Here is an 11258-nt window from a genome sequence, read left to right as displayed (position 1 = left end):
GGCTTCTGGCTCCAGCCTGTCATCACCTCCCCTGCTCATGGAGCCAGACCAGCCCGGCTTGGGGCTCCGGAGGCTCCCTCTCTGAGGTGGGACAGGAAGCCTGGAGAACTCATTCCTAAACCCACTCACAGAGGACTTAGGGACTTCAGGAATCTCATGTGGACAGTGGCATTAGCAGCCTTCCGGTTCCCAGCATGGGGCAGCTGACACAAAGCAGCTCCATTTGCCCATCAGCCCCTTACCACAGACAGCAGCTTCACACTCTTCTGCAAAGCGGCCCCTCCCCCACTCCCACTCCCGTTCCTCTCACCCATGCGGTATCCACTCACCTCAGCTAGCCCCCTGCCTGCTGCAGTGACCACCCAGCAGCGCAGCTTGAGGCTGTCTGTCAAAAGCTGTCACAAATCTATCCAACTCAACAGCCTCTGCATGTGGCCTTCGACTCCCAGACACCTTCCTATCTTGCCTCTAGGGCACTCCTGCTCCTCCCCCAAGACCCAACTCAAAGGCCACCTCCTCTGGGGAGCCCCAACTCCTCTTCCTTCCCCAGCAGCCAGTCTCAGGCTCCTGCAGTGATGCCCTCACTCCCACTTGCTTGTGATGATGAGTAAAGATGCTGAGTAGACAAAGGCAGGTATGGGGGGTCGGGAACAGGACAGCACAGCCACACCTGGGGGAAGAAAGGAAAGCTGGCCCTGGGAGCCCAACTCATGGGGCCACCATGTGTGCTGTACGAGGAACTGAGGAGTAACAACTCCTGGCAGGCAGCCCTTGGGCAACAAAGACACTGCTTGCTTATTACAAAATATCCTTTATTGATAAAATAGCTTGACTTCTAAAAAACAAAAAAAACCAAGCAAACAAAAAAACACCTGCATGTCACAACGAGGAGACCACAGACCACATACCAAGGGGCCCATGAGGCACACACACAATCAGCCAGCAGGTAGTCATGAATCAGTCCCTACTCTGGGCCCAGCCACTCCCCCCCACCACCCTCCAGCTACACTTTGGCCAATATCCTAGCCTCATAACTGCAACCCACCAAGGACCAAGCTAGACAGCCCTGTTCCCCATGAAGGATTCTTTTTATATTCCCACCACTCTCTCCACTTTTCCAAAGCTAGCAAGTCCATCTAAGTACCATCAGCCTGTGGTGCTCAGCCCACCCCTTCTTCTGAAGCTAAGGAGCATTGCTGCCCAGTGCTGAAGCCAGACAGCCCATAGAGAAGACGGGGCACATCCCTTACAGGCTCCCAGGTCCAGGCACCAGGTTCCAGAGCAGGGAAGAGAAGCAGGAAGAAGCAGCCCCTCAGTGCACAACCTCATCACCACAGGGTCCTAGACAGCCAGCAAGCCACCCATCTGGAGTAGGATGAGTTATGCTTCATGAGGACCCACTGGGGTGGAGATCTGGCTGAGTGCCGTAGCAGGTGGCTCTTCCAGGAGTCCATGGGGCCTCGCTTGCCTGCTCTACCCCCAGCACCCCACCTGAGGCTCTCATCTCAGACTGCTTCCGTGGTGTGGGTATTTTTAGCTATCTGAGGGAAATAATTTGCCCTCTTGATGACAAAAAGACTTATCCCCCACTGGGGTAGGGGCCAAGCCTCTTGGTGTTGCAGATGACATATTGAGAAGCTGTCACCCAGCATAATAACTCATACTTTTGCAGGCACAAGAACACATTCTCCAAGAAATTCTGTAACTTGAAATAGTGATTCTGTGTGCCACTCCCCGCTTCCAGTTTGGGGTAGGAATTCACACACCCCAGGCACAGAACAAAAGTCTACAGGAAGGCGGGTGGTGGTAAACACATCAAAAAGGGATTTTTACATTATCAGATAATCACATTTGCTGGTTCGCTAGTGCATTCCCCCATGAAGCTCAAAGCTTTCTGCAAAGCCTTTCATCTCTCTGCAGCAAGTAGGCGGCAAGCAATTGCCGCCCTGGCTTTTGCAGTGGGTGAATGCCAGTGATCAGGGATCGCCCATTGAGGCAGAAGCCAGGCCTCCAGTCCAACTCACTGAGGCACCAACCTGCCTCCCAGAGGGGTGTGGAGTAAGGAAACTGATCCATGGTTCTGGCTTTTAAAGAAGCCACAAATCCAAAACAGAGAAAAGGAGGAAAGAAGGGCCCAGAGACAGTGCTATCCCATAAACCCCCATCCCAGTGCCCAGTGGGGACCACAGGTGCCCAGCGTGGGTGAACAGTCTTCATTTCTTTCTCTTCCTCAGCAGCAGGTCCTCCTAAGGAAAGCAGAAGGCTGGCTTCCTGCTCTTTGGGGACTTGGGGTGATGAAGAAGAAACAAAAACACAACCAAGTCACCTGCCAAGGCACACTGAGTCCTCAGGAAAGGGAAGCCCACCTATTGGCTTACAGGGGGCTGTGAGGGAGGTGATCTATTCCAGCCTGGCCTCGGCTACATTCGGGAAGGTTTGAACCATGCCTGTGCTCAGGCAGGAGGTTAAAAGAGGTCCCCCCACAGAAGAGAAGGCTTCAAATGGACCCCTGTGCTCTGGGGCACCCAGATCTCTCCAGGAGGCTCCTAGCATGAGGTCTGCAGGAGCTGGGCAGGGACCAGAAGGCCCCAGGGAGACAGCCACATAGAGCAGGGCAAGAAATATGATGGCCCTGGCACCATTCCCATACAGGCAGGGGTCAGGCAGGCTCACCAGGCTGTCTGAGTCCATTGGCGACAAAGGATCCTTCGGAAGGCACGGCGAAAGTCCTGGTTGAAGATGGTGTAGATGACCGGGTTCAGTGAGCTGTTGCAGTAACCAATCCAGAAGAAGAACTGGAAGAGGCCATGGGGCACCTTGCAGTGCTGCGGGCAGATGGCACCCAGGCTGTAGCTGAAGAAGAAGGGGAACCAGCAGAGTACAAAGACACCGATGACCACAGCCAGTACAAAGGTGAACCGCTTCTCCCGGGTCAGCTGTGCCCGACGTCGCCACCACTGCCCACCCACAACACCCACACCCCTGCCCAGGAGCACCTGGCCACGGAGGGTGGCCAGAACCCGGGAACCCTGTGGCTGCTGCAAGGGGGCGCTGCAAACTGAGGCAGGAGACACTGGCACTGCCTGAGGTTCACATTCTTCTTCCTCCTCCTCCTCTTCTTCCTCCTCTTCAGGTTCCTCCTCTGCAGATGCCCCACAAACACCCTTCTTCTGGCCCTGGCCTGAGTTTGGAAGGGCAACCCAGCTAGGTGTCAAGGCCCTGGCCCCAGGATCTTCAGGGGTCTCCCCCTCCTCCTTCTCACCAGGTGGCTTGGGGTGTCCATTAGCCTCTCCAGTAGAAGACAGAGAAGAGGCCAGGGTTGGCACCTTAGCTGAGGCAGGAGCCCTCCCAGGCACAGTTGGACAGGACTGCTTAGACTCACCCTCCCCAGGACCTTTCTTGGCCCTGGGACCTCTGCGGTTGCTGCGTTTGGCAATCAGGTAGATACGCAAATAGACCAGGATCATGATGAGGCAAGGTGCAAAGAAAGACCCGATGCTGGAGGCCAAGATATACCAGGCCTCTTGGTTGAGCTTGCACTGGGGACGTCCGTGGGGCTGTGGGCCCTGGTCGCCCTTGTAGATGAGGGGCGGCAGCGAAATGACCGCTGCAATGAGCCACACAGTAAGAATGATGCACTTGATGCGGCGCGGGGTGCGCTTGGAGTTGTACTCCAGCGCGCGGCTCACTGCCCAGTAGCGGTCCAGGCTGATGGCGCACAGGTGCACGATGGATGAAGTACAGAAGAGCACGTCGAGCGCCAGGTACACCTCGCACCATGTGCGCCGGAAGTACCAGTAGCCTAGCAGCTCGTTGGCCAGCGAGAAAGGGATGATGAGTGTGGCCACCAGGATGTCTGCAGCAGCCAGCGACACCAGGAACAGGTTTTGCGGCGCGCGCAGCGAGCGGCTGGTCAACACAGCCAGAATGACCAGTGAGTTGCCGAAAATGGTGAAGAGGATGAGGAAGGTGATGACCGCTGCGATGGCGGCAGTGGCCTGCACAGAGTAGGGCTCCTGGTGGTCCATGGCGGGGCCGGACGTGGCCAAAAGGAGCGTTCCCCGTCAAATGCGCGCACTGTGGGAGAGAGCGCCACCCCAGTTCGACTACACAAGGGGGTCGTTCCCACGGTGCAGAAGGGTCTGAAGCCCCATGGAGGCTTAGGAGGTCTGGGAACACCCGGGGCCAGGCATCGCCTTCCTACATCCTCTTCCCCCGGCGCCCAGCGTCCCCGTGGTCCGCCCCAGAGAAGTTTTCCAAGTTGTCCCGCTGCGGTCCCCGTCCCTCCCGAGGCCGAAGGAAAGTAGCACTGTTGCACCACACGCTGCCGGACGCACGGTGGGGCGCGGAATCGGGCGAACCGGACAGGGAGTGCGCCGAGGGTCCTTGGAGGAAGCGCTGAGCAGACGCACTCGCTCAGCTCTCAGGCTCTCGCTCGGAACCGCGCCTGCAGGCAGCCCGCCGCGACAAGAATGGGGAGGAGAACAAGCGGAGCTGGAGGAGGGACGAGACTGGAGGCGGGAGCAGGAGGAGGGAGGGAGGCGGGGCGGGCGATCCGACGCAGGGTGGGTGAAGGTGTACTTTGCAGAAGGATGGACGAGCTGCACGCAACCTCCCCGCGTCGCAGCCTACACCTTGGCGCCCCTACCCCTTTTCCTCTCGGCCGCCGCTCCGAGCCAGACCAGAGGGGCCCGACGTCTGGGGTCTTCCGAGCTCTGGAAAGGATGCGTGCAGAAGAGGAAGGATTAGTCCCCGCGGGGAGCTGAGACTCGAATTTGATGCATCAGGAGGCACCGAGAAGCGTCCACTTTCCTGCTCCCTGCCAGGCTAGGGCCGAGCAACCCAGGTCTAGGATAGTGGCCAGGAGCTGATCTCGCTTCCTGCCGCCCAAGAGCCTCCTGGAGAAAGAAGGTCGGGAGCTTTGGGCGCTGGAGCATAGTAAGACACACGCACCCTAGAGTGAACAAACCCAGCGGAAGGATCAGGGAAGCGGGAGGATCAGAGAAACAGAGAGACTGTCTTGAACTCCTTGACCAAATGTTTCCCCACGCAGACCTGACTCCGTCCGACCCGCGGAGTCCGAGGAGGCGCACGTCTCTGGGTAGCGAGCGCCCCCTGCTGCCGCCTGCGTGCAGAGATCGTCCTCAGCCGGTTGGAGACCCTCGTCATCCCGCGTCCTGGGAGCGCAAAAAGGTTCCCAACCCGGTGAAAAGCGACTGTTCAGTCTGGGATTTATGTTGCTGCCTCACTTTCCCCTATTAAGGGTCAAGGAGGTAAGCGGGAAGCTGGTTTGGACTCAAAGTAGCATGAGGGGCGTGGCGAACGCCACCAGACTCTTGACCACTGAGAAGAGCGAGAGACCTAGTGGGGTCTTTTCCACGCTGCTCAGAGAAAAAGCAGGTGTCCCCGCCGTGATGAAGCTAAGAGCTTGCCTTTGCCTGCCCGCACTGAAAGATGAATGAGATTTAAAAAAAAAAAAAAAAACGTTCATCAAAAACCCCCTGCCCACTCCACCTTCAAAGAGCTGCTGAGCTACTGCGCTTGCTCAGGTGCCTCACTCTCCCATTCTCCCCGTAGCCACTGTCACCAGCGTCAGTCTGGGCCCAGCCTAGAGCCAGGCTTCGTCTTTACAACTCACAGCCCTTCTGTATAAATAAGCCTCAATTCATCTCTGAAATTGGGGCTCCGCCACAGGCCCCCACCTTAAGCCAATGTGCTGGAGCAGCTGTGTCCTCTGAGTGACCACAATGTATTAGCCCTTATCCAAACTCAGACCCAGCATCCTCCAGACTAGCTGCCCAGCCATGTTGCAGTGCTACAAGCGGCCTTCTCCTTAATCTTAGACTGACTCTGCCTTCCTGCCACACTACCCAGCTCTCCAATTAGGTGCAACCACAGCCCAATGGGGCAATGCCACCTAGGTTCAGAGAGAGCAGCCAGCCTCCTTTGCCCCCTCCAAGCCTCAGCCCATAACAGACCACTCCAGACTAGGTTTTATAGGTTACATCCTTCCCACTGACTGGACTGAACATGGTCTGAACCCAGGGATGGAGAGGACCCAGCAGCCCCTTCACCAAGGAAGGAGTGAGGGTGGCCACTTGAGCATGTTCCTGCATATCCCTGTTGCTCCCTACCCTAGGACCTGCAGAGTCTGGCACCCCGGAGGCCCAAAATGGCATGAGGATGGACCGCCTTTCCACCATCTCCATCCATACTCAGATTGGGGCAAAGAGTGTCTCCCCAGACACTGTGACCAACATCACTGTTTTCTGATCGGTTTTCCTTAAAGGGCCAGGTCTCCAGCATGCTGCAGAAACTGAGGTCCAGGTGGTCCATAGAATCCCTACTGAGGGATGCTCGCCTGGGTCTTCCCTGGTGAGGTCTACCTCATGGTAAGAAAGCCCAAGTGCCAGACCAAGCTGGCACCCTCTACTGATCAATCAAGTACCAACCCATGTGGGCACAGCCAGGGAGACTGCATACAGGTGACACACCTGGGAGATGTACCCCCTGCAGTCAGGGGGGTGGTCAGAGCTTCCCGAGCAGCCGTGAGGCTCAGCTGCTGCTTTCCACCACCACCACTGCCACCTCCTCCCACAGCCTCCCACGACCACTGTTTTGGATGTATCAGTTTTCCAAAGTGGTGTTGCATATCTGAGTCCCACACCCTGCAGTGCTCCATCTCCCCTACAAACACCTTCTGGCCTCACCTGCTCCACCTGCCCCACAGGGATGCAGGGGTAGGAATCCAGGCCCTGACCCTTCATTCTGCCCCACCAGAATGGGACTGCCCCTGGGCACGCCCTGAGTCCCCAGCCTCCAGTCCTTTCCAGGGCTGCTTGTTCTGCCAGAGACCCCTCCTCACTCTTTCTTCTGTCTTGGTAGGCTGCTCACTTTTCAAGGTCTACTCACCTGTCACCTCCCAGGTGGATAGAGGCCCCTGTTCTCCAGGTCCTTCAACACCACTTTCACATTCAATGGGGATGGACTTGCTGCATTCCTCCCCCTGCATCAGAGGGACATCCCCTCCCTGTCCCCAATACCTGACCATGCTGATAGTGAGGGACAGTGGCAGCAGGTATCAGTGTATGACATACACATGAGAACTCTCAGGTAGTGCCTAAGTAACGTCCTTGGAAAGAGGGACCATAGGGGAAAGGTGACCTAGCATGTGATACCAGTTTTTCAGATAAGGGCAAGATCATTTTTCCCACCCTGGCCTCAAGACCTTAGTAAGAAATGTGACACTTCAGTTGAAAGCCCTGGAAGCAGCTTCTCCTCCAGACCTGAGAGGTGAGGTGGTGGCACCAGATCTCCTGGGTGGGACCCCAGCAGCTCCTAGCACCACCTTCCCTGCCTTGAGGCCCCACCTAGGCCTGATGCCCCACTGAGCTGCACATCCTACTTTCCCAGATATCCTTGGGACCCTTATTTCCATGACACCTTGTTTGACCCTGGAGTCATCACTGGTCTAACAAAGCCCAGCCTAATCAAACCTAAATCCTCCTCCCACTTCCTGTTTTCAGCCAAGTGGCCGCCTTTCCAGAACAAGACCCTCACAGCATTTACTGGCTTTGCTGTACAACTCATGACTGTAAAGCTCCAGACTTTTCTAGCCTGCTCAACTTCCCACTGAAACTCTGTCCCTGCCTCACCCACCCCAAACCCCTCCCTGCTGTGGCTTTGCCTGCTACTCAGGAGAAAGGGAAGCTGCCAGGCAGGAGCATCCCCTACATACCCAGTGAGAGGTGCCTGAGCTCAAGCTTTTTGCTGCATGTGAAGGCCAGGTCCTCTGGTTGGGACCCAGAGCCTACTCCCTCTAGCATAGTCACCTCTGCATTGCGAGCCAGCCCCTCTTTAGACAGCTTTCCTGCCCAGCCCCCTGCCACCCTACCCAGCCCAGGCTGCCTTCTTCCTCTGCCTCCAGGCTCAGCCCTTAGTCCCTCATTCCCTCCTTAACCCCTAGGAAGCACCTGCAGCCTGCCACTTCTGGTAGGTCACCAAGTGCTAGGCCTCTTTCTGGGTTTTTCAGCAGGATGGAGACACAGAGGCTTACTGCCTTTCTTCCCTTTCCTTGAAACAATGGAAGTTCTGCTTCTTCAGAGGCCACCGCTTCTCAGCCTCCTTTTCTTCTCCCAAACTCAGTGACTCTCATTGAAAGTGACTCCTCATCCTCCACAAGAGACATTTGGCAATACCTGAAGACACCTTGACTGCCGCAACAGAAGGCGAGGAGTTTGCTACTGAATCTAGCAGGTAGAAACCTAAGGTGTGGCTAAACATCCTAAGGTATGCAGGGCAGCCCCTTGTGATGGGGTCTGTCGAACATGATGCTGCAAGGGAGAAACACTGCTCTGAGTGCACATCGGCCAGCCAGGTCCTGGGACCTCTCCTCCTGTATGTAAACTCTGGGAGCGTTTTATCCTGCCCCACAACTCCCCTGGATGAAGACAACCCTCCAGGGTACAGCTCCTGCCCTGGTTCTCTTCCCTGAGCCTCTGGCCCACCCCTGTGATGTCTCATAGTGGTCTCGGACTTAACATATATTATTTCCCCTTCACCTCTGCTGCTTCCTGTGGTTGAGTTCGCAGGGGGGGAACACCACAGCTGTGCCCTTGGGTTCGTGCCCTCACTGCCTGCCTGCATTCACAGTCGTGTCTGCCTCGACACTCAAAACGTGCCTAAAGCACCTACTTCTGTCCATCCCCAGTGTCCCCATCACTCTCACATGAGCAATGGCAACTGCTCTCTTTGCTTCCAACCCATTTTCCATGGAGCATCCAGAATGATTTTTTTAAACCTTCTGTCAGATCTTGTCACTCCCTGGCCCTACCTGCTTCTCCCTACCCTGCTACAGTGGCCCCACTACCCCCATGCCTCTTCCTGCCCCCAATGCCTTTGCATTGGTGATTTTTTTCGCTGGATTTTTCATAGGCAGCCACCCCCTGCCATTCAGGTCTCCGTTGACATGTTGTGTCCTCAGAGGGGCCCTTCCTAACCAACAGCTTATAGAAATGCTCCCCTTCCCTGTCATTTGTCTGATGCTTTCCTATTGGCCAGTTTACTAGCCACCACTGCCCCCAGAATGGAAACTCCACCATGCTCACCATGTTATTCCCAGTGCCCATAACAGAGCCTGCCTGAATCGTATGTTCTCCCTCATATGTGGACATTAGATCAAGGGCAAACACAACAAGGGGATTGGACTATGAGCACATGATAAAAGCGAGAGCACACAAGGGAGGGGTGAGGATAGGTAAGACACCTAAAAAACTAGCTAGCATTTGTTGACCTTAATGCAGAGAAACCAAAGCAGATACCTTAAAGCAACTGAGGCCAATAGGAAAAGGGGACCAGGAACTAGAGAAAAAGTTAGATCAAAAAGAATTAACCTAGAAGGTAACACCCATGCACAGGAAATCAATGTGAGTCAATGCCCTGTATAGCTATCCTTATCTCAACCAGCAAAACCCCTTGTTCCTTCCTATTATTGCTTATACTCTCTCTACAACAAAATTAGAGATAAGGGCAAAATAGTTTCTGCTGGGTATTGAGGTGGGGGGAGCGGGAGGGGGTGGAGTGTGTGGTAAGGGAGGGGGTGGGGGCAGGGGGGAGAAATGAACCAAGCCTTGTATGCACATATGAATAATAAAAGAAAAAAAAAATAAAAATAAATAAAAAAAAAAAACAGAGCCTGCCTGGCACCTGGCTTTCCTAAATGTCTGTTGAATGAGTGAACAGATTGATAAGGAAGCCCACATAGCTATGTATTGGAGTTTGGGGAGGTGAACAGCCCAGGGCCCTGTACCCATCACACCGCTCAGGCTTGGGCTCAAAGGGCTCGACTACCAGGCATCATGCAGGATGTGGTTTCTAGAATAGGCCTGGGCCCAGAGCTGGCATAGGGACCAGGATCTGTAGTGATAGGTGGCTTCCTGGGAGGGGACATGTCAAGGAAAGTTCTGTTCCTATCCACCCCCAAAGAAGGGAGCCACGAGTTTCACCCAACCCCATCTTCTAGACAACCCAGATTTGGAGGTCACATCCTAAAGGAGGGTAACCTCCGAGCTCACAGGATAAAAAGCATATCTCTGACCCAGTGGGGCCAAGGGACCCCTAGCCCAGTGCCAGAGGCCTGGCTTGGTCAGTAGGTCACAAGGCAGTAACACTTGTCTAATAATTGGGGGTGCTATGTGCTCTGCCTCTACCCTAGGGTTGGCTCGGTCCTCTGCCTGAGGTCTCTAAGGAGCACGGCTAGAACTCCTGCTCACTCTACATGTCACAGTCTGACCCTCCCCTCTCCTTACATCTTTCTCTTGGTGTAATGCCCAAGACTGGGTCCCTGTGCAGCCGCAAAACTCCAGACTCAGGTCTAAAACCCAAGCTAGACTGCAGGCAGAGGCTGCGGAGTCCCAAGAGCGTGTGCTGGTGTCCCCTTCCACAGGCTGGCAAAGATCAAGCTGTCCCTCACACTCGAGCCTCAGCCCTGTGCTGCTGCTCCTTGCTGTGCCACCTTGAGCAAGTCCACATGGTTCGTGAAGTCTGGCTCCTCCCCTGGGAAGCAGCTATATGTCCCCAAGGGGCCCTCATGGGACAGTCAGGAGGCTAAAAAGTTCGCATGCATGGGGATGATTAGCAGCAGCTCCGTACAACACATGCAGCAAGCACCTAACTTTATTTCTGACTTCTCCCACACACACACACGCACACACACACCACGGGGACAGGCCACTGGCCCCTGCTCCTCTCCCACCCCAAGCAGGGCTTTCTTGGCCATCTGACAGGCCCTCAGAATGGTGTCCCAAGGAACTGAGGGGCTCCTGGCCTAGACCCACAGACTTTCTTTGCTTCTGGAACAAACCTCGTGGGGAAGGCCAAGAGAACGGAAGGAAGACAAGCAGCAGGACCCCCAAACCTGGTCCCCTCCAGGGCCTTGTGTGCTGAGCTCCTTGCAGAAACAAGGTGGAGGTACACTTCAAGTCCTCTGTCCAGGGACCCCGTAGTGCAGACTTAGGAGGGCCCAACCTCTTCCTGGTCTCCCTACTGGTGGTGACCCTAGGTCCAGAGCCCTACTGCTCTGCAGAGGAATAAACTGACCTCTCAGCGACCCCTGGAGAAGAGAGCTAGAGGCTGCAGATGTAGAGCAATGTCCTTAGTGGCTGGACATCAGGGACAGGAAGCAGTTCCAGGGTCCCAGCCACAAGGCTCCACCCTGAAGCCTGTTCCCAGAACACAGGTGGGGGTAGTACCATTGGTTC

General features: G+C 55.5%; 1 protein-coding gene across 1 annotated transcript; it reads right to left on the bottom strand.

Moving 5' to 3' along the window:
• Positions 1 to 371: 371 nt before the first annotated feature.
• On the bottom strand, positions 372 to 4057 carry Adra2b (adrenoceptor alpha 2B). The gene has a single exon (XM_020183959.2). The coding sequence runs from the start codon at positions 4026 to 4028 to the stop codon at positions 2670 to 2672; it is 1359 nt and encodes a 452-aa protein (XP_020039548.2). The 5' UTR covers positions 4029 to 4057; the 3' UTR covers positions 372 to 2669.
• Between the last annotated feature and the right edge of the window lie 7201 nt (positions 4058 to 11258).

The sequence above is a fragment of the Castor canadensis genome, chromosome 12 (genome assembly GCF_047511655.1).
Source record: "Castor canadensis chromosome 12, mCasCan1.hap1v2, whole genome shotgun sequence".
In the NCBI taxonomy this organism is placed as follows: domain Eukaryota; kingdom Metazoa; phylum Chordata; class Mammalia; order Rodentia; family Castoridae; genus Castor; species Castor canadensis.
This window is presented reverse-complemented; position numbering and strand designations above follow the sequence as displayed.